Source organism: Muntiacus reevesi, chromosome 2 (genome assembly GCF_963930625.1).
Source record: "Muntiacus reevesi chromosome 2, mMunRee1.1, whole genome shotgun sequence".
Taxonomy (NCBI): Eukaryota; Metazoa; Chordata; class Mammalia; order Artiodactyla; family Cervidae; genus Muntiacus; species Muntiacus reevesi.
In genome coordinates this window covers 259,721,751-259,744,883 of record NC_089250.1, presented here as the reverse complement: position 1 = coordinate 259,744,883, position 23,133 = coordinate 259,721,751, and the positions used below count along the sequence as shown (strand labels likewise).

At 47.6% G+C, this 23,133-nt stretch overlaps 2 protein-coding genes across 5 annotated transcripts in view; one reads left to right on the top strand and one right to left on the bottom strand.

Annotated features, from left to right (window-relative positions):
- Positions 1-6,049, bottom strand: part of SIPA1L3 (signal induced proliferation associated 1 like 3) — a 251,556-nt gene extending 245,507 nt beyond the window's left edge. For 2 of the 3 annotated variants that reach the window (XM_065926008.1, XM_065926011.1), the window contains exon 1: positions 5,147-5,580. The gene's annotated coding sequence lies outside the window, so the exon portion shown is untranslated. Of the gene's footprint in view, positions 1-5,146; positions 5,581-5,610 lie in introns of those variants that run through there. The other variant, XM_065926010.1, reaches the window with a different exon arrangement.
- A 5,245-nt stretch (positions 6,050-11,294) lies between these two features.
- LOC136158756 (WD repeat-containing protein 87-like) lies at positions 11,295-22,578 on the top strand. 2 transcript variants are annotated; one of them, XM_065920568.1, is made up of 6 exons: positions 11,295-11,369; positions 12,419-12,465; positions 12,958-15,843; positions 16,311-16,582; positions 16,964-18,975; positions 19,228-22,578. In XM_065920568.1, the coding sequence occupies exons 1-6, from the start codon at positions 11,295-11,297 to the stop codon at positions 22,576-22,578; spliced, it is 8,643 nt and encodes a 2,880-aa protein (XP_065776640.1). The 2 variants fall into 2 exon arrangements, with proteins under 2 accessions (XP_065776640.1, XP_065776639.1); XM_065920567.1 differs by having other exon boundaries at positions 12,419-12,589; positions 12,965-15,843.
- Positions 22,579-23,133: the final 555 nt, after the last annotated feature.

Sequence of the window (23,133 nt, the reverse complement as noted above, 5' to 3'; positions counted from 1 at the left end):
GTAACCGACAACCAACCAACTAAACATCCCCACAGAAACTGACCCTGTCATGTCTTACTGTGGAAACGACGCCACATCCCCAGACCACTCCCGCTGCCACATGAATGAGGTACTAAATACAGTCCGCAGAGCTCTGCATGTTAAACAACGTGGAAAGGAAACGCTGCACCCACTTCTTAAACTTGCCTCAGCCTGGTCAAGGGGGCCTGGGAAGAGGAGTGTAGCATATGGGTCAAGACTTGGGACCCTGGAGTCGGCATCCTCATCGGTAATGAGTTCCATACATTTATCTACTTCACTGGACTCTTGTGAAGATTCAGTTCAGTTCAGTTGCTCAGTCGTGTCCCACTCTTTGCGACTCCATGGACTGCAGCACACCAGGCTTCCCTGTCTATCATCAACTCCTGGAGCTTGCTCAAACTCATGTCCATTGAGTCGGTGATGCCATCCAAACATCTCAGCCTCTGTTGTCCCCTTCTTCTAGAGTGAGGATTAGCTGAGGAAAAGTGCAAAATGCCCAGAAGAGCACTGAATACAGAGTAAAGTACCAGGAAATGTCAGCTGCTATTATTATTATTTTACAAAAATTAAAGTAGCATGAGCCTGGACAGTGGGAATTCACCCTTCTCCAGTTTTGATGATACTGTTTTTGTAGCAAATACATTCCCACACCTGGGCCTTTGCATTTCCTGTTCCCTTGGCCTGGAATGGTCTTCCCCCAGCTCTCGGCACAGCTGGTGCCTCTTGCGCATCCAGGTCTCAGTTCACATGACTCCCCTTCAGTGAGGCCTAGGAGGGCTTCTGGGGTCATACAAGCGAAAGGAACCAGCCCTTCCCCATCACCGGTCTACTCCATCCCCTCACGCTGTTATTTCCTCCATCTGAAGTTAACACCACCTGAGATTACCTTGTTTACTGCGTGTTCCCTCAGCTAGAATGTAAACCCTAGGAGAGCAAAGATCTTGTCTCTCTTATTCTCTGTCCAGAATTTATGCTTTTAGCCACTATGCTGTACTGCCTATGTACCAGAATGCTTACTGGATGTGTGTTTGTGGATGTAATAGAAAACCTAGAGGGACTTCCCTGGTGATCCAGGGGCTAAGACTCCACGCTCCCAATCCAGGGGGCCCAGGTTTGATCCCTGGTCAAGGAACTAAATCTCACACACTACAACTAAAGATCTTACATGCTGCAACTAAGACCTGGTGCCCACCAAATAAATTTAAAAAAAGAAAGAAATACCAGAAAGAACTTAAATGTTCTTTCTGAAGAAGCCACACTGAAGAACGTGGGTCTAGCTGTTAAAAAGAATGAGTCAGATCTGTATGTAATGACTTGAAGAGATATGCGCTATCAAATATTTTTAAAAATCGAGTTACAAATATGTGTGGCTTGATCCCTCCTTTTCTGGGGAATGGTGAGGGAGAAGAAAGAAAACAGTCGATATATGCATTGCTGCTGTTTAGTCACTCAGTAGTGTCTAACTCTTTTGCAACTCCACAGACTATAGCCCACCAGGCTCTTCTGTCCAGGGGATTCTCCAGGCAAGAATACTGGAGTGGATTGCCATTCCCTTCTCCAGTGGATCAGACCCGGGTCTCTTGCATTGCAGACAGATTATTTACCATCTGAGCCACCAGGGATGATGCCCCACTATATGCATACATACATCCAAACAAGCACAGAAAAAGATGAGAGCATCCACCCCCAAATTTCCAAAGGTAACAAATCTACACTATTTTCTCAGACATCTCCAAAGCCTGACACTGGACACTTAGTAAACACTCACTGTCTGAATAAATGGTTTTCTTAGGGGGATGGGATTTTGAAATGGAGGGTGGCAGTTATTATTTCCCTTGCCTATTTCTGTCATGTTTGACAGGTTACTACGAGTATGCATTTCTTTGCATAACTTTTTAAAAGCCAAATTCAACCAATCCTCAGACACACACACACACAAATTAAGGCCATGACCACAGAAGTCCTAAGAAATAGAGGCAGTGTCTTAAAGAAAGGACAAATGCACAAACTGGTCCTAACAGCCTCTCATTCTAACTGCTAAAAACCCTTTACTTTAGAGGCAATGATGGCTCAATTATTTTATCAAAACATATAGACATTTAATTTAGATTTGGGAAATTATACACACAACAAGGTTAAGCTGTTATCATAACCCGGGTCATTTTTTTAAACTGAAGTTTGAAATATAAGCAAAATAACTTTCACAGGGAAAAAAAAGGCGCCAATCACTGCACATTCTAAATTCCATTTTTGATTTACCGCCTAACAACTGCAATGTCTGAAAAACAGGCTCATGTTTAACTCTGACCGTTCCGCACAGACTGCTAAAAACCCAGGTGCTGTTGTCACTAACAATTAAGACCAAGATTTTTGTTTTAAAGTCACTGTTTTATTTCCTCACATGCAAAAAAAAAGCACTTGTGGGAATTCCCTGGCAATCCAGTGCTTAAGACTTGGAGTTTTCACTGCTGAAGTCCAGGTTCGATCCCTGGTCAGGGAACTAAGATCCAACAAGCAACATGGCCAACCAAAAAAAAAAAAAAAAATTCAATCAATTAATAAAAAAAATAAGAACAAAGTTGAGACCACAGGTTCCCATCACCAAATGAAACTACAATTACAGGGGCTTCCCTGGTAGTCTAGGGGTTAGGAATCTGCCTGCCAACCCAGGAGACACGGGTTTGATCCCTGGTCCGAGAAGATCCCACATGCCAAGAAGCAACTAAGCTGGTGCGCCACAACAACTCAGAGAACTCGTGCTCTGCAACCAGAGAAGCCACTGCAAAGAGAAGCCTGTGCACCACAATGGTGAGCCCTGCTCACTGCAACTAGAGAAAACCCACGTGCAGCAAGGAACACCCAGCCCAGCCAAGAATATATAAATAAAATCTTTAAAAAAAAAAAAAAAAAAAGCAATTACAATGACAGATCTGATGACAGACTCACCCTAAACGGAGAGCTAACATACTCCCTGCCCGGCCTCTTCCTGGGTGTGCGTGTGCTGCCTCCCAAAACACTCAGGATGGCCTGTTGCACAGAGGATATTCTAACCCGCTGACACTGGGTAACTTTGCAGAAAGAAAGCGAGCGACTCAGCTAAGCTTAGCCAGGCTAGAAACGGACTCCCTGACAGCCAGGGCTTTTACTCCAGACTCGTGGCCACTGACACCTGGCCCTGTCTGCAGTGCCTTCTCTGGTTCCTACTGATACAGTGTTTGACATGAATTCATCCTTGGTGACTTGAAAGAAACAACTCAACCTTGTGTTGGAAAAAGCCACCTTCAGTAGCCAAGGGGGACTTTCAGGGGCCCACAGACAAGAAACCAAGACAGGCCAATGAAATGGTTGCTATGGAATGACAGCACCATCCTCCTTGCCAATCAAGTGCATCTGGGAAGCCTGGGGGAGAAGGACTCCCAGGTCTCCGGCTTGGTCCATCTGCCAAGGTGGTGACTACTGGGTCTGAGAGGAAAAGGAGCTTCGATTTAACATTCTGAGTTCATGGCACCCAAGGGGACATCAAGTCAGCAGAGGACATCAAGGAGCACAGGCCCCACATGTGGAAGTGAAGCTCGGGGGGCTAATGGGGCTTTGAGACAGTCAAGTGCAGGCAGCAGTGGTACAACACTTAAAAGCCCTAGAGTGGTCGATTTGGGGGCAGGAGTGTGTGAGAGCTGGGGAGAGGGCAAGAGGCCTGCTGATAGTAGCTAGTCAGTGCCATTTCTTCTCAGCCCCTTATATGGCAGTATGTTCCACAATTTTACCTTTGGTGAGTAAAAATTCGGGGCAAGGGGACATTAACCTTGTCCTGCTCTGCACTGTAATACAAACTTAAGCAGCAAAAGCCCATCAAGAAAAAAAAGGTGTGCTGTTTAAGTGCTTAGGATGCACCTGGCCCTGCGCTGAACACTACACATGAATTATCTTTTGGAATCATTGAAACAACCCTGGCACAAATGTCCTATGACTACCATTTCACAGATGGGACACTGAGGCTGGGAGTGAACATGTGGGGGAGCTAAGGGCTGTCATGTCACATCCCACCACAGTTAGGCAAGCTCTGGGCCAGATGGAGCACATGGAAGAACAACAATTACAATATATAAGAGCTGCTACTTAGTGAGAGATGGCTCTGGACTGGGAACGCGGTATCAGCAAATCCTTACAACCCTCTGAGGCTGATATTGTTATCCCATTCTACACGGATGGAACCTGAGGGTGCAGGAGAGGAAGTCAACCAGACCAGGTATAAGTCTGATCCACTAGAAAAGCAAGACTACAGGCAGAGCCCCACCCTCAGGGGGTCTCGGAGAAACCGGGAAAACGCTGAATCAATGGTCATTTATTAAATGCTGACTATGTGCCAGCTGCTGCTCTCAGCATTTCACAAATGGTATTCTCACTGCATCCTCAAAACGACTCTACAAGGTGGCTGCTATTAAAAAATACCCATTTTGTAGACAGAGAAAACCAAGGTACAGAGCAGTGAAGTCTGTCGCCCAAGGTCACAGAGCTGGTAAAAGGTAGAACCTAAATTTGAACCTGGCTCTGCCTCCAAAACCGAAGCTCTTAGCAAAATAATTTCGCCTAACAACAGCCACCTTGCACCGAGTGCTAACCATGTGGCTCACCCTCGGCTTACCACATTCAGTCGATAATACCTTCATCCCATTTCTCCGGAGCTAACAATAAAGCAAGCAAGCAATAAGTGTCTTCTATGTACCAAACGCTTTATTCATCGGATCTCAACATCTCAACAGAATTCCCAGCATAAGACAGACACTATTCTTCCCCGGTTTGACCGAAAGGAGAAACTGAGGTTCGGCGCGGTTTCCCTAGATTGCACCTCCCGAGAGGCAGAGTCCGTACGCGAACCCACCGCTACCCGACTCCCATACCATGCTTTTCCGCAACGGCGCCGGTAGCTAGTCTGGAAAGTTGAAGCATGCGGGCACGAATCCGGCCAGGTCCGGGGGGTGAGAGTGCCGCCGCCGCCCCCCAACAGCCGGTGCCCACACCCGGCCGGCCGCCCAGTAGCTCGCCCGCGCTGACCCTCGGGGTCCGACTGGACATCGACTCCTCGCCACCCTAGCACAAGGCCAACCCTGCACCCAGAGCCACACACCTGGGTGTCCCGGCTGCCCGCCCCGCGGGCCCCACGACCGCGGCGTCCAGATCCGCGCCGCTTGCTGGAGACGCCGCCAGCTCCAGTGGCCCGAGTGACTTCCAGGCTGCCCACTTCCAAGCCGCTTCGCGCGAGGCCTCCTGGGAACTGTAGTTTCGCCCTAGGCGGCCGCAAACTGAAAAAAGCCTGATGCGCAGGTGCTGCCGGGAGCAGTAGGCGCGGCACCGCGCCGCCTTCTGGGAATGGTAGTCCACCTGTCGCCTCCGTGCCGCTCGAGTCTCCAGAGTACTTCCGCAGCCCCGAGGGGCGTGAGGGATGGAGGTGTGTCTTCTGTGGACTCCAACCCGTTGACTGCGTTCCTTGCTCTGCGAAGGCGGTTTTTTCCTTTTTCCCAGCTCTATCCGCCTCCTCCCTTCCTTCAGTAAACCCTCTTTCTCCTTTTCCGCGAGGCGCGAGGTACTTACCCCGAGGGCGCGAGCCTCTGGAGAAGTGGGAGCAGCGGAACACAGCGCTAGACCCCCAACCGAGGGGAGCTGAGGAGAAAGGCTTCTATGCGCGCTCGCGCACGCGCGCTCGCCGGCCAACTCCGGCCTAAATTGCCGCGGGCCCCCGCGGGGAAGACTTTTTTTCTCCTTTCGAACGCGCGCGCGCGCGGGGTCTCGCGCTGGGCTTTTTCCTGCCGGGCGCGCGCCAGTGCGCACGCGCGCTCACTCCCCTTGCTTTGGTCAGTCCGCCGGGCGCGGGGTTGGGGAGCTAACCGTTTTGTTGGCCGAGTCCTCCCGCAGTATCCCCAAGGTCGCTCCTCTGGCGCTCCTATTCTAGGTCTGGCCCTTCACATAGCTTCGGAGTGCCGCCACACACGCCGTACCCGTCCCTTGTCTGGAGCCCAGTCGTCGCAGGTAACAGGCGCGGCCCCAGCCTTGAGGAGGCGGACACGCCCTTCTTCCCTCCCACGCGGAGAGCCGGGATGCCAGAATGTGTTGGGATTCCGGTCTGGTCGCCTCTCCCCGTAGTAGGAGTCTCCGGAGCTCTGCCTTCGACGGGAGTCTCTTCACCACCACCCATGGGGTTGCCCTGGAAGCCATGTTACCTATCATTCATTCGTTGATCGCACATTCTTAGGGTAACCAGTGTTCGTTGAGTACCTATGGCTGGGGAGATTTTGTTAAAATTTAGTCCACATGCCGACATAATCAAGGATCCGACATTTTTTATTGGCGTTCCTACTACTAAATAAGGGGTTACCGAAGGAACTAGCTGGAATTGCAAGGTTCTTTGGTCAAGAAAAACCAGTCAATACCCTTCCCATCTCCTTACTTCCAAGAAGATGCTGAATGAGACTGAACTGGGAAGTATATATTTCTATTCCTGGGAGAGGGGCAGAGGGTGATTCATTTGCTCATTCAGTCAACAAAAATGTATTAGGCACCTACTTCATGCCAGCTTGGGTGATTATCAGGACAGGGGAGAAATCAAGATAGATTCGGTTCCTACTCTCAAGGAACCAAAGTCCAGACCACCATCGGAAGGTGATAATCTAAAGCAATACTGTCTAATAGAAGTATAATGCAAGCCAAATCTGCAACTTTAAAATTTACATTAAAAAATTAAACAGGTGAAATTTTAATAATTTAAACCAGTATATCTAAAATAAAGTTATGTTTAATGAAAAAAAGGTTTACATTGCTTCAGTTTTAAACTGTGAGGCATTAACAAAAATATTCATTTGTGACATGGGTTATAGCAAAAGGCTGGAAACTGCCCAATTTCTATTAATGGACATTAGATAAATGATAGTTCAGCTGGACAATGGAATACCATGCAGCTGACAACTGTTGAAAAATGAGACAGAAGTGTATGTTTTAATATGAGTTAATCTTTAAGATTATTAAGTGAGAAAAATGCAGTGTATAACACCTGGGCTTCCCTGGTGGCTCAGCGGTAAAGAATCCACCTGCCAATGTAGGATACACAGGTTCAATCTCTGGGTCTGAAAGATCCCCTGGAGAAGGAAATGGCAACTGGCCCCAATATTCTTCCCTGGGAAATCCCATGGACAGAGGAACCTGATAGGCTAGAGTCCATGGGATTGCAAAAGAATCTGACATGATTTAGTGATCAAACAACAATATAGCGTACTAACATTTGTGTAAGAAAAGTAGTTTTTTTCCACATACATCCTTGTGTGTGTACAGAACACCTGTAGAAAGACAACCAGAGTTACCTTTCTGAAAGGGAAATAGGACAAGTAACTCTCTTTTCAGTATATGTTCCTTAGTATGTTTTGAATATTTTTACCATGTCCATTCTGTGACTTAGCTATCAATTAGTGGAGGATGATAGCTAAGTCACAGAATTATTGTATAGTATTAAAACAATATATGTAAAGTACCTACCTACCACTTTACAACCTTAACCATTTCTGGATGCTATCACTAGTCCCATGCTGAATGGATAACTCTTTACCTAATAGGAACTTGCCCACCCTGGTAATACATGTTTTTCAGCCTGGAAAATTGTTTCTTTCCATAAAGTGTGTTAAATGCATTCCAGGCCCAGCCCTAGCTGTGACATCACTTATAAGACCAGAGTAGTAGTCCAGGCCTTGGGGACAGACTTTAGCTCTTTATTAGAAATGTCATTCAAAAAACAACAACAACAACAGAGTAAGCTGAGATTGCCCTCTGGCTTTCCAGTCCCTCTGACTTTCCAGTCAACTGATGTCAGCTGGGTTTTCTGCATCGCTGTCCCCAAACATATGAGCCACCTGCAAGGCTATAAGATCCATGCAGGGCTTTACCTCACATCACTACTCTTTAGGGTGGTCAGGTTTCCCTGTTACACATACTCAAAATACTTTGTTCTTTTCTGTCTTAAAATAAGGCCCAACAGTGACATGGGATGCAGTGCCCCCTAGAGTCATTTCTCTGTATTACAAAGGCAGGGCTCACAGGATGCTGGCCTTCCATCCCACCATCAACAGAGCACTGTACCTTGGAATGGACTGCAGTTAAGAAAAAGGATGTGGTGCCAGCATCAGTGTCCAATAATAGACCTAGTTTGTCTTCATAGTCAGTATTACATACCATATCTCGGCCCCCACATACTGACTCCACTAGGTTGGCTGCATGACTTCACATTAGATCATCTTTCAGTTATCAAGATATTAAAAAGTCAAAATCATTGGGCTTAAGGCATCTGAAGCTCACTCTGGACTTGCTTTTAAGGACAGGTAATGGGATTAGGGAATCAAAGTGGGAAATTATAGGAGACGTTTCCTCTAAGGAGACCAGTGTATGAGATGGGAGAAAGTGGCCAAAAGAACAACAAAAAACAGGGAATTCCCTGGCATCCCAGTGGTTAGGACTCTGTGCTTCCACTGCAGGGGGCACACATTTGATCCCTAGTTGGGGAACTAAGATCCCACAAAAAAGATGAACAAACAAAACTTCCCAAAATAACAACAAACAGAGGTTTGGGGGTTGGAGGACTTCTTTCTTACTAACTTCCAAAGAATATGCCCTCAAGGGTCCCAACCACTTGCTTTTTATAAGCTGGTTGAGAGAAGCTTGAACCCAGAGGAGATATTAGGAAAAATGGAAACTTACGGCAGTGACGGCAGATTTGTTGACTCCAAGTGACCACTCTCTCAGTAGCTCTGGGGCCTCAAGGAGGAGCTGGGGGGGGGGGGGGTATAGTTCTGCGCTATGGAGCCCTGGCCTGAGGGGCCACCCACTGATCTATTTCAGCAGGTCACAGTGGCTCCACAAAGGCGGTCAGCAAGTGCAGGGTCACAGGGAAATAGAACGGAAAAAAATATACAGCAGGAGGGCAGCGCGCAGCCTTTGGGAGAGAAGAAACACAGGATGCTAGTGTCTGAAAGCCAGTCCCCAGCTCTCATCAGTGAGTTTGTGAGGTAGAGAGCTCACTTAGCCTCAGCTGGGAGAACCTCCTGCTTCTCTGAAAGGACAGGAGAATCCTGAACTGTGGGTTGGGTCTTAGTCTTAAGCCTACCATGCAGAGCTCTGTTTGCATCTTTCACCCCTCTGAATTCACACTTTTTAATCCATACAATGGAGGTGACAGGATCTGCCTCTAAGATTTCTTTCGAGAACTCATGAAGTGATTGATTGTGGGGTTTTTTTTTTTGGGGGGGGGGGCTCTTACCCACGCTACACATGAGATGATGATAAGCTTTGCCTGCTGCTCCCTCTGCCCCAAATCCAGCCATCATGTCTCTGTGGAAACACACAGTCTAGGCTTAGCCACGCAAGAGGGTGGGTTCTGCTGACCTTACCTCAGGATGCCCCGGCCAAATGACCTGGAATTCCAAGAGTTCTCCAAACCACCAGTTCCTAGACTTGAAGGTTGGCTGCTCAAAACTCAATTTTTGGCGTTACCCTTATGACTTACAATTTAGTAGGTTGAGGGTAGGGCCTGATAATTTACATTCCTAACATGTTCCCAGGTGATGTTGATGCTGCTGTCCTGAGGATTGCCCTTTGGGGCTACTTTTTTAAAGTCCACCAATTTTCCTTCATCTGGCATGTGCAAGAATGGCTTCCACTGCCCCCTGCTGGCCAGACTATAAATTTAGTTATAATGTTTCCAGAGCAACTGAAAAGTACAAAGTATAGGTTGGGAGGAAATAACTACTACTCTGGAGAACCAAACCAGCCTAAAAACAGCAGTCATATTGTCTGTTGCTTCAGAGTATACTTTAAAAGGTATTCACAGGAATTATCATCTTTGATCCTTGCAACAATCCTGTGAAGCAGGCGAGACTGGCATTTTCATATTATAAATACAAATAAGGAAAACAAGTCCATCGTCAGACCAGTAATGATAGACTCCCTGACAAAGGGGACTTGTTAAAAGTAGGCTTTATTCACATCCAGTCAGAAAAAGTAGAGGTTTATCCTCATGAAGGCTAGAGAGAAGGGGATGGGAGGAAGAAGATGAATAGCAGATGCATCACACACAAGAAAGTGACTTGATTCCACAAGCCTGGGAAAGCCTGCATGGCTGAATGACTGGATTCTTTCTCCAGCTGGACTACGTGGGGCTGACTCTTAGTCCTGGGCACCTTTTATCTTGATTTCCTGTTTCAGGAGTTGAACTTAAACATCCACTGAGTCACCTAGGGAGCTTATTACAAGGGAAGGACTCAGGATCCCACTGCCATGGTTCTGCTTCAGTACCTGAAAGTGAAAGTGACTCAGTCGTGTCTGACTCTTTGTGACCCCATGGATTATACAGTCCATGGATTTCTCCAGGCCAGATTACTGGAGTGGATACCTTTCCCTTCTCCAGGGGACCTTTCCAACCCAGGGATCGAACCCAGTGCAGGTCTCCTGCTGAGCCTACTGGGAAAGCCCAAGAATACTGGAGTGGGTAACCTATCCCTTCTACAGCAGATTTTCCTGACTAGGAATCAAACTGGGTCTCCTGCATTGCAGGGGGATTCTTTACCAACTGAGCTATCAGGGAGGCCCTCAGTACCTAAGGATCTGCATTTTAAGATGAACCTCTCCCCCAGGAATCATGGTGCAGGAGGTCACAGGACACACTTTGGGAACTACTAGTCCTGGCAGAAAGCTCTCTTGACAGCCCACCACGAACGAAGAATAACTATTTGCCGGTGACAGTATTCCTTTCCAGCCCCTTTAGGTTTCTCTGCTTCCTTCCCCTGGAATAATTGGATCTGACAGCCCATGCTAAGATCTGACAGCCCATCTCCTTTACTTACCCTCTCCAAGCCTCAGTTTTCTCAAATGAGATAATGCCTACCTCCCCAGGCTGTTGTTGTTGTTGTTCAGTCACCCAGTCATGTCCAACTCTTTGCGACCCCATGGACTGCAGCACACCAGGCTTCCCTGTCCTTCACCATCTCCCAGAGCTTGCTCAAATTCATGTCATTAAGTCGATGATGCCATCCAACCATCTCATCCTCTGTCGTCCCCTTCTCCTCCTAAGAATGTATGTCTTATGCATAGTTCCTGACATTCAAAAAGTGTCCAATAAACATGAGTTCATGGCTCTGGACTTCTGATTTCCAGCTCTCAAAAAGCAGCAGTGGCTAAGCTGTTCGGATTCCCACCGGTTTTTAAACAACAGTCCTGAGGAAGACCAGCAGATAATCGACGTGATGACTTCTCCCAGACTCATCCCCCTGTGGAAGGACTTTAAATACCTTCTAAGTGACATGATACAGAAAAGCACGGTAATGTATATGTAGGACAGACATGTTATTGGTTCCTGTCTGTCAGAAAAGTTATGAGCCTTTCAGAGGGGCATAGATCACCTATGGAAAGAGGAAGCAGGCAGGGAAGATCATAAGGACAACTATCCCCATAGCAGGAAGTGGGCCATCAACTTCCAAGTGAGACTAGAGACCTCTTACTGGGACATTTTGATAGTGAGAGGTGAACACTTTGGAGCACTGTCAGAAGAACTCACCCTCTGGGAAGAGAGATTTTTCTAGACTAGAAGGAAGAAGGTACCAGAGAGAACATTTGCCAACCTCAGGTTTGCTGTGACTTGACTCTTTGTAGAAGGACGCCAGGTGCATGTTTCATAGCACATGCTCTGTCACCATGGGATCATATATACACATGTGTGTATGTGTGTGTGTATAGATAGGTTATTGTCCTCTGTCAAATTTAAAGGCCAGGTAGCATGTCCTGAAAGTCTTACTTAGTGCAATTTCAGGCTTTAATAAAGCTGCACTGACTTTTGGGACACCCTGTTACTTTACCTGTGGGCATATGGCAGTGTACTTGCCTTTATAATCTGTTAAATGTTTCTCTCATGACATGTGTACCCTATTAGACACAAGGGAAAATGTTCAAGGACAGGTATAGCTAACTTCACGTTGGAAGGAATATCAGTTTTCCCTGATGCATATGGGCATATGGCAGTGTACTTGCCTTTATAATCTGTTAAATGTTTCTTTCATGACATGTGTGCCCTATTAGACAGAAGGGAAAATGTTCAAGAACAGCTAACTTCACGTTGGAAGGAATATCAGTTTCCCCTGATGCCCACATAGACCCTACAGTGGTTTGGTTCACCCTTGTGTTGAGGGTTTTGTTCCATCCTTGTGTAGTGCATGTGTCCCACAGGTGATAAACTGCATGTGTGGGTGTCACAGGAGTGATCCTTGGGGCTGAGGCAGAAATTTGACAATGGTTTCAATTGTGACTTGCGTGAGAATATATTTAGTGTATGTGTGTTCCTGTTCTCTGAGTTTAATACCATGCCTCTTCCCAGCAAAATTTAGATGACCTGAAGACTGATGTAGTTGTGTTGAGTGACCGGTCCCAGATCCTATTCAAAGAGTCTCGCTATCCTCAAAACATGCCGCTTATATGCTACTACTTCAGTGACGCCCACTTCTTTTCTTCCCTCTCTTGGGTGACAACAAGCACAAAAGAAATACAGGTAAAACTCCCCAGTCTTTCTTCTCCTTAGCCCATTCCAAGTGGGGGCCATGCCTTTGTAACTTCTGACCCTAGATTAATCCAGGAAGATATACCCCTTGAGTGAACATGATCTGGACCCAGGAGTCCTCGTTCATCCTTTCTCCAGTTACCATCTCCATGTTGAGTAGATATTATTCTTTTCCTAAAGTAGGCCAAGGTTAGGGAAAGAGTCCTAGGTTTCCTGATTTTACAGTATTTCCACTTCCTCAAACCAGTGGGTAAAGTCACTCTAGGATCTTCCAGCTTCTCCTTAGCAAGAGAAAAATAGCTGACTACTCTGCCCCTTGCTCTTCTACTATCTACCCTAGATACTTTCCATCTTATTCTCTCTCAGGCTGTAGTATGGATGAAGAGCAAGACTGAGGACATGGTGGAGAAGAGAATGTTTTCCATGACAGATCGACTGCCACCCATCCAGTCCATGGTCCATACAGGTTCCTTTCATATCCTCGTGGTCTACTGTGGTGACCTGCTCCTGCGGCTCTTCGGGGACCACCTTCGGTCATTCAAATCCCTGGGGGTGGTACCCTGTCGCTTTAACATCACCTGCCTCTGCTATGACCCAGAAATGAAGATGCTTCTGTCGGGCATCCTGGGGGCAGTGGTCACCTGGACCATTGAGCGCAGCGGCAGGGGTCTCCAAATAGCCCACATGGTCGCCCTTCCTGGTGACGAGTTGGTCCATGACATCATGCTGAACGGCCCCAACGGCTCCCTGCTTGCCATGTGCGAGAATGTGGTGAGGGTCCTGGAGCGCCAGGGCCGTGGCCTCCTGGCAGAGATGAAAAAGTTCTCTTCCACCATCAGTGGCTCCTCGATCACCTGCTGCTTCACCTGTTCTGAGCAGGGCTTTCTTTACGCCGGAAACAAGACTGGGGAGATCCAAGTGTGGAACCTCAATTGGGGCCACTGCCTCCACACTTTCAAGGCCCACTTCTCTTCAGTGATCTGTATCCGCAGCCAGCCAGAAGCCCACACCCTGCTCACAGCTGGCCGGGAAGGCATAATCAAGGAGTGGAACCTGACTTCAGGAAATCTACTGCGGCGGCTCGAACTGGGCGAGGAGCTGTATCGGCTCCAGTTTATTGACAGCACCACTTTCTTCTGCCAGACTACCCACTCTTTCTCCTTGCGCAGCCTGCCCTTCTTCTATAGCCTCTTCAATGTCTGTGGCTCCACTCCCCAGCAGGTGCGCCGGGTCCGCTGTGGCAGTAACTGGTTCCGGATCCTGTGCACCACCGAGGATGGCCTGCTGCGCTTCGTGTCCCCGATAACGGGGAATCTCCTGGTCATCACCTGGCCCTTCTCAATCCTGGACCAGGCCACAGATTGGGCCTACGACCCCAATAAAGAGGAGCTCTTTGTAGCAACAGGCAGCCCAGACGTGCTGGTCTTTGACACCACCCGCTCCCCTTGCATGGCCAAGTATCTCTTATGTACCTCACCAGATTCTCAGGACCTGGTACAGTGCCTGGCTTATGGGCACTTCCACCTGGGCCGGGGTCTAGAAGGACTCATGTTCTCTGGATACCAGAGTGGTATGATTAGAGTGCTCTCCCAGCACAGCTGTGCCCGGATTGAGACATACATGCACTTTGGGGCCGTCTTAGCCCTCTCTACACTGCCCGGAGGGCTCTCTGGTAGCCGAGAAAACTCTTTGCTCTGTTCCTATGGAATGGATGACTACATACACCTCTCAGAAGCTGTGCTTGAAGGGGTCAGAGTGAAACTGCGAACCCTTGCCAGCATTCTTTGCAGCTGTCAGCTAACACACTTGATACTCTTGCCCAAGTCAGTGGGTGCCATCACCCAGACTAACTGCCTGCGTCTCTGGAAGTTCCATGACTTTCTGTCTTCTGGCTCACAGGATGGCTCAATGTTTATAGAGACCTTGCCTTTGCACCAATGCACCATCATCTCTTTTGATGTCTGCCTGTCCCTGAGTCTTTTTGTCACGGGTGGCAGTGATGGCTCTGTCCGGATCTGGAATTTCCATGGGAGACTCATAGCCATGCTGGACTCATCACTGCACTTTGGCCCACTCTGCTTTGCAAATGACCGGGGTGACCTGCTTGTAACTTTCAATCAGAGTCTTTATCTGGTGTCCTGTTTAAAGCTGCTTCCCGCATCCCTGCTGGTTCGCCTCTCCCTTATGGGTCTGACAGATGAAGTGCTCGAAGTCCCTAAGCCTTTCATACCAAGCTTCTTCTTCTCCTTCGAGACCATGTTTGTGCCCAAGTATATCTACCCTGGACATGGGCAGCAGCAACTGGTGGGTCTGGAGAGTCTCGTCAATCATCGGGCCATTGCCTTTGATCATAATGTGCCACATGTCATTGAAGAAGACGAGCAAGGGAGCCCTGTGCTACTCTCTTCCTTCAAACATGATTTCGAGTATAAGGAAGTTGATGCGTCACAGGTGAAAAAACCACCTTATTTCCATCATGTGCTTCCTCCCCAGCTACAGCTGACTACCTGGGATGAACTCAACCCCTATCAGATACTGCAATGCTACTTTGGTCACGGGCGGGAATGGCTCTTGGCTCCAGATTGCTACATCCCTAACTCAGTGATCCGGGCCCGTCTCTGGCCAGAGGGCAGCCCGATATCCCTGCAGTGCAGCCTGCACTCACCTGTGCGGGAGCTGGAATGGGACAAGTCTCAACAATTTTTCTTCTGGCACAGCCGGGCAAGAGCTATAAGCGATGTGGGACCATACATACATGAAAGGGAAGATGAAGACTTCCTCCTCACAAGAGCATCCAAGGATATCACTTACACTGTTCTTACAGACTCAGCAAACCGCAGTTGGCTGGGAAAAAAGATGAGTGAAATTGCTATCAATAGCCTGATAGAGACAATTCTCAATATTATAATCCATGCCACTCCACTGAAGTACCAGTGCTGTATTGGTGCTCTCGGGCAGATCTTTGCCTCTTACCAGGTGTCTCCACCCCTGCGCTCTGAAACAGCCCACCGTCTATTGGATGATACAACCAATTCCAACCCACTGATTCGAGAGCTGGCCTGGGAAGGGCTGAAGCGTCTAGGAATGATTACTCATCTCTTTGCCGTGCCTCTGGCCCAAGGACTAATGGACAAAGATGAGAGAGTGAGGAATAAGACCCTGAACCTCATGGCTGATACTGGAATCCATTCTAAGACCTCACTCTTGAACTTGGTCCAGAATCGAGAGACTTTCCGGGAGATGCAGTAAGTTCTTTGTGCCTTCCTCCATTCTTTACTAACTTCTGATTTTCTTCTTCCTCTTCCCCATTTTCCCCTTCCCTTCCTTCACTGTCTCTTCATCTCTGTTCATGAGCTCTTCCTGTCTTTTTCCCTTGTTCATAGTCTTTTCCCATTCCTAGCCTATCTGATGATCCCCTAACTGCCCACTCCTTTCTCCATTTCTTCTTCTGTTCCTGTTTGTCCCCTGCCTCTTTAAGAACCCCTTTCACCCTTTTCTTCTACCCTGGAAGCCCCCATTCAGGTCACTCCATTCATTGCCATCTTGACTTCCTAGACTTTTTCTTTCTTCTTGGCCATCATTTCCTCTAAATATGCTGTCTCTGTGAGTTACATTGCCCAGTTTCCTGCCAGTTCTATAACAGTTCTTTCCTTCTTGTTCTCCCTCTTGTCCCTGATTCAGCATGGTCATTTCTCTCCTTTGACTTTCATAGGCAGGAAATGGTTGGGGAGGAAACCTTGGACCGTCTGCTGGGACTGAGAGCCCCAGATCTCCAAATCCTTCATACTCAAGTGGTGCAGCGATTGAATGAAAACCTGACCTTATACCAGGGTGATGAAAAGCCTACTTTTACTTTAGATGTCTCAGGGGCTTCTGAACTTACTGCCTTTTCCAAGGAAACTGATACTGTCCCTGAAGAACCTGAAGCTGCCGTCAAGCACAGCAAAGGCCCAAGACGGGGCCGACCAGTAGTCAGAAAGCACAGTATGTATGGGGTAATCTGATTCATGCCTCAGGGTCCCCAAGAGGCAGAGCAGTTAGGGCTAAAGTGAGACAAGAGGTATCAGAGACGAACAGAGATAACTGGAAAGATCCTTTCACAGAAAAGAACCCTCCTAGGAAGGATCCACCCAAGTTAAGAGGGACCCCAAAACCTATCTCTGTGGGACTCGGCAGAGGTGGGGTGGAGAGGGGAAGAGGGAAGGAAGGCACTGGGGATAAAGCAAGGAGAAGGCCTTCTTGTTAAAGCCCTCAGCCCCCTCTGTCACTACTTCTGTTATGGCAGTTCATCTTAGCTCAGTTGGGAAGGGTGTTATCTAAGCCTCCCAAGCTTTCCTTATCTGCATCTCCTGATTTTCCCTATAGCCCGAAAATTTTTGCGGAGCCTCAAAAAGCCCAAAGAAACTGGCACAGAGCCAGGTCCCTTAGAGGATGAAGGTGATCAGAGTGAAGCTGCACCCACTGAGGTGGAGGAGACTAGGTCTTCAGCCTCCAGTATATTAAAGGTTGTAAAAGATGATGAACAACAATCTTCAGAGGTAGATGCCTCAAAGGATCACGTGGCCTTGACCATGAAGATGTTGAGAAAGACACGTGAAAAAAGGGGCCGTAAATCAGTATCTCAGAAAACCATGAAGAGGCGCAAAAGGAAAGTAACAGACACTAAAGTTACATATGAGGGATTACCACATACTGGAAAGACAGACTCAATTATGAAGCCATTGCAAAGCACAGGGCGGGGTGCCTCTGGAGCTCCTGGCCTCAGGTCTAGAGATGGCTTGATGTGGCGGGACAACCTGTGTCGTCTTATGACCCTGAGAATATCTGGTTCCCAGACAAAAATGTTAGAAGCTCTCAACAATGAGCTAGTGACCACGGCTCAGGAGATGCTGGCTGATCGACAGCCCAGCTGGGAGCTTTTTCAGGAGATCTGCCCCCTGCTGAAGAAAGACAGTGAGGAACTGCTTGAGGACCTTGACTGGGATGTAGCCTGGCCAGAGGAGAAACCAGTTTTTATTCACGGATCAGCAATTAGAGAGGACATGGTGATCAGAGGCATGGAAGAGGAGACAAGAGAGACGCAAGAGCAAAAGACAGAAAAGGACATGCAGGACCTGTGGGAAGCCCATGTAAGTCCAAAAAAAGGCAAGAAGAAGAAAGTTCTTTTTGCACAACCAGAACTAAGCAAGGGAAAACGAATATCAAAGAAAGAAGAGAAAAAATCCTCTAAACCTTCTAAACAGAGGAAAGCAGTCCAGCAGGAGATAAAAGTGGATAAAAAAGAGAAGATAGCCAAAGAAGAGAGGGGCAGGAGTCAGGAAGTGGAGGAGGTGGCCAAATTAAAGGAGAAAGTGGTTGAGCAAGAAAGAAGGCCACTTAAGGATGAAATAAAACTGTCTTGGCAGGAGTGGAAGAAGTCATGGGATCAATGGAAAAATGCTTTCGGTGAGACAAGGATATCATGGGATGAATGGAAGAACACATGGGAAAGCCAGCGTCATCAGGAAGAGGAGCAATTACCTGAGGAGGAAGAGCTGCTGCTCCCGGATGCAGAAGAAGGACAAGTCAGAAGGGACAAGACGAAGCGGACATGGGATGAATGGTCACAGATCTGGGAAAAGATGTCAGCCAGGGCCAGGGAGGAGATGTTGGTGACTCAGGAGGAAGTGACCCTGGAGGAAGAACCACCTCAGGAGTGGGAAGAAGAAGCAGAAGCAACAGCAGAAGAAGAAGAAGAAGGAGGAGAAGCACCAATGACGGAAGAGCAGAGGCAGATCCACCAAGAATACAAACAGGCCCAGGCTGAGCAAAAACGGGCCAAGGCTGAAAGAAGACGGGCCCAAGAAGAGAGGAAGCTAGCTCAGGAAGAGGAGAAGCTAGCACATGAAGAGAGGAGACTAGCTCAGGAAGAGAGGAAAATGGCCCAAGAGTATGAGAAACTGGCCGAGAAAGACAGGAAAATGGTCCAGATGGAGAGGAAGCTTATCCAGAATGAGGAAAAACTAGCCCAAATAGAGGAGATGCTGAGCCAGGATGCAGAGAAATTGGCCCAGCAAAGGAAGAGACTAGCCAAGAAATTGGAGAAACTGGCCCGAGAAGAAGAGAACATAGCAAAGAAAGGAGGGAAGCTAGCTGAGGTCAAAAAGATAATGATGCAGAAATTGGGTAAACTGGCCCAGAAGGAGCTAGATCTAGCATGGCAAGAAAAGGAACTAGCCCAGGAATTGGAGGATCTGACCTGGGAAGAGGAGGAACTGGCTGTGAAAGAAGAGGAACTGAATCAGGAAGAGAAGGAACTAATCAATGAAGGGAACAGGCTGGATCAGGAAGAGATGACACTGGCATCACAAGAAGAGAAACTGGATGCGGAAGAGAAAGCAGTGATCCAGGAGGAAGAACTGCTGGTTCAGGAGAAGAAGAGACTGTCCTGGGACAAACAAAATCTGTCTGAGGAAAAGGAAGGACTTGATCAGAAAAGGGAGCAACTTATGGAGAATAAGCATAAATTGACCCGGGAAGAAGAGCTGCTGATCCAAGAAGAGAAGGAACTAGCCCAAGACAGGGTAAAACTTCCTGGAGAAGAGGAAAAACTTACCCAGAAGAGGGAGCAACTGATGGAGAAAAAGCAGAAACTGGCCCAAGAGGAAGAGCTACTGATCCAGGAAGAGAAGAAACTGGCCCAGAACATGGAAACACTGCCAGTGAAGGAGGCAAAACTTGCCCAGAAAAGGGAGAAATTGATAAAGAATAAGCAGAAACTGGCCCAGGAGAAGGCTAAGCTTGTCCAGAACATGGAGGAACTTCCCCAAAGCAAGGAAATACTGGCCTGGAGGCTAAAGAATCTGACCCAGGAGAAGGAGAAACTGGCTCAGGAGAAGGTGAAATTAGCTCAGAGGAGGGAAAACTTAATCCAGCTCCAAGAAATCCTCATCCAGAACAGAAAGAAATCAGTCCCTGAGAAGGAGTATGACATGTATAAGAACAGGCTGGTTCAGATAGAGAAGAAGCTGATGGAGGAAAAGGAGAAACTCTTCCAGAAGAAGGAGAAACTGGCTACTGTTGAGGAGAAACTGACTCAATTAGAGGGAAGCCTGGCTGAGAAACAGCACAAAGTAGCCCATGACAAAATGAAATTAGCCATGGGGAAGAGGGCAATGTTCCAAGAACTGAACCAGCTCAGAGGTGACTGGTCTACTACCAGGGAAGAAAAGGCACTGGACATGGAAATGAAAATACTGACCTGGGAGAAAGAGACACTGGCTGAGCAAAAGGAAATTCTCTTTAAGGAAGAAACTCAAGAAACTTCCAAAGAGAAAAGACCAACTAAGGATGAGCTAGAGCTAATCAAGAGGAAATTGTCACTAGAGGAAAAGATATTGCTCTATGAAGAAAGGATCCTGGCCACAGAGCAAACAGACATGGCCAAAGAAAAACTGGAATTTACCAGAGGAGAGAGAGTATATGCCCAGGAACAAAGGAAGCTAGCCAGGTTACTAAGAAAATTAGCTAAAGAAAGCAAGGGCATTTCCAAGGAACCATTAAAAGTGAGCAGCAAAGCCTTAAAGACACTTCAAGACCTTATTAAAGAAGAAAGGAAACTAACCAAGGAAGAAATAGAGATGACAAAATTAAAGAGGTTATTTGTCCTTAAGGAAAGGGAATTGAACGAGGTACAGAATGAACTTGATGCCAAGGACTGGGATTTTTCCAAGGAACAACCAGAAATTACCATAGATGAGAAGAAACTGGCTAAGAGGCAGAGAAGACTAGCCAAGGAAATTAGAAGATTGATAAAGAGGGAGAAAAATATTACTGAACAAGAAAGCGTATTGGCCAGGCAACAGAAAGATGTCATACAGGAAATAGAGGAAGAAGAAACAACAGAGGAAGAAGAGGCAAAGTCATTCCTTAAACAAAAGTCAAGAAAAAGAGAAAAGCTAAAGACAGCTGATACACAACAGGAAGAGTTACTCAGCCAAGAGGACGAGGTGAAAAGTGTGAAAAGTGAGGAGAGCTCTTCTGAAGAAATGGAACGCCTGTTAGATGAAATAGAGCAAGAGAGTTTGTCTGAGGAGGAGGAGGAAGAAGAGGAGGAAGAAGAGGAAGAGGAGGAGGAGGAGGAGGAAATGGAAGAGGAGGAGGTGAAGGAAGAGGGAATGGTAGAGGAGGAGTTGGTGAAGGAGGAAGAGGAAGGGAAGGAGAGGAAGAAGAAAAGGAAAAAGAAAAAAAAGAAAGTGCAGGAAAAGGAAGAGAAGGAAGAGGGGAAAGAGGAAGTAGTTGAGGAGGAAAGCACAAGTGATGAAGAGATGGAACATTTGAGTGAGAAAGAGGAAGGAGAGCACAGAATCTTGTTAGAAAAAGAGGTAGACAACAAAAAAACAATTTTTAAAGGAGAAAAAATATATAAGTTACCAGAAGGAGGGAAAAAGCACTTAAGAGGAAGAGAAGAAGTCCTTTCTATTGAAAAAAGAATCCCTGACATCAAAAGCAGTGCTGTAAAACTGGAAGTTCTGAAAAGCCCTTCCAAGCAACTGATCTCAGTCGTTCTGGGGAGCAAAGAGAAGATATCAGAGCCAGTGCTAACTAAACAAATATCCTGGGAAGATAAGGCCATAGCATTTGGGAAGCCTGGAGTATTCCCAGGGGCAGGGTTTATAGATAAACAAGAACTGTTGAAGAAATATAAGCCCATACCTCTACAAGTTTTGGATATAGTTTTGGAGGCCCAGGAGCCTGACTTAGAGACCCCATATTTATCCCACATGCTGAGGAAGACCATGGAAGCTCAGAAACTCCAAGGCAAACCACTGGGGGCCAAGTGGCAGTGGATCCTGCAGCGTCATCCATCTCTGAAGAAACAGAGTGAGGTACAATTACCTTTGTCCAAAATCCTGGCTGAGGAAATCTACACAGACATCAGTATCTCGGATGTAGAGTGGATCCGCCATGTCCTAGAAAAGATGGAGGCAGGAGAACAGCTTTCCAGGGATAGTTTCCACCGATTGTGCCAGCTTCTCAAAGACCTCACCGCAAAGGAGAACTTAGAGTGGATGCACCTGGCCAAGCTCGAAGCCATCGTGTACCATCACAAGCAGATCATGGAATCCCGAGGCACACATGTCTCCAAGCCCAGTAAGGAGCCCCTGGGTCCAAAGTACCTGAAAGTGATCCCTCCCATCAAAGGAAGGGAAAACGAGAGCTGGCTCAAACATCTGGCTGTCTCCACACCAAAGTCTCTGTTAACTACCAAAGGGATCCCAAAAGCTATCAACTGGCATCTTCTGGGAGAGCCTTACCGGAGTGCGCGGGCAAAGCAGATAGCCACTGCTCTCAGGGGGATGGAGATGCGATACTATGATTCTGCCACAAGAGACATTTTCACAGGTGCCCTGGACTGTGTTGAAAAACAAACCTCGGCGCTGATGTTTCAGAAAGACTTCTGGGCTTTTAAGGATAAGGGCAGGTTTTCCAGGTTGCCCAAGTTAGAGAAGAAGGCACGACCCGTCTCTAAAGTAAAGGAGGAGGTGCCTCTGTGGGAGACGTTTGTGGCACTGTACCATGTTCTGCGGATGTTGCAGGATCGATACGCAAGAGACAGTGCTGCGTGGATGGAACAATTCAACCGTCTTATGGACCTATACCAGCTTAAGTCTCCCCGAATCCAGAAGCTGATGCAGGACTTGCTACTGAGAGAAGAGCCCCAGTTCCAAGAGGTCACTTACAAAGAGGCCCTAAGGGCCGTGGAGCTAGCCCCTGGGGAGCGGTTGTTTTACCACCTGCTCTGTGGTGGCTCTCAAGCCCCTAAAGAGCCTCTGGCATTCCAGGAGGTGGTTCCCCTCCCTGGGCAGAACACTGTGCGTACCATGCTCCCCATGGGCATTGCCCAGTATGGGATCTTAGAGCTTGCCTGGAAGAGCCTGCCAGAAGCTGATTTACACCTCACCAATGAACTGCCCTATGTAGCTGCTCCTACTCTCTGATTTGGGACTGGAGGGGCGGGGTTTTTCATTCCTACCTGGAGAAAGGCCTTGTCACCAGGATCTAGACCTTTACCTCTAGGACTCACAGAGAGGTAGAGCCAGGTCAAAGCTCTTTCCCTGGACAATTCCAGAAACTAGCCTTTATACGTGGAATAAAGAGGAGGTTCTCATTTACAACAAGCACCGTGATGGGTCCTTTTTTCCTCAAACATTGCTTCTCTAGGAAGGTAGCCAGGGAGACCAGACACTCACCTACTCCTGAGAGTGGGAAAACTCCTCCAGAGCCAGTGGTGCTCACCCTCCAGAGGCGTTCTGGCAGAAGAGTCTGTCTTTGTCCTCTTTCTTCCTTGCCCCCCACCATTCTCCCCTAAAGACCAGAGGAAGGGAAGCACCTGGCACAAAAATGAATGTATATTTGGCATTAATATAAGAGGCATTGATACAAGGGAAAGAAAATGGATTTTAGAATCAAAAGACCTAGCATTTTGCCCTTGGATCTTGGATGTACACAGTGGAGGCAGACTCTAGTTCCCTGATCATAGTTCTGCATGCTGA

Excerpts from the sequence above, each read along its gene's own strand:
- LOC136158756 (XM_065920567.1), top strand. The coding sequence starts at position 11,295 with ATGACTTCTCCCAGACTCATCCCCCTGTGGAAGGACTTTAAATACCTT. Across the intron at positions 12,590-12,964 it reads CAAGCACAAAAGAAATACAG|GCTGTAGTATGGATGAAGAG; the intron begins GTAAAACTCCCC and ends ATTCTCTCTCAG. Across the intron at positions 16,583-16,963 it reads ACCAGTAGTCAGAAAGCACA|CCCGAAAATTTTTGCGGAGC; the intron begins GTATGTATGGGG and ends TTTTCCCTATAG.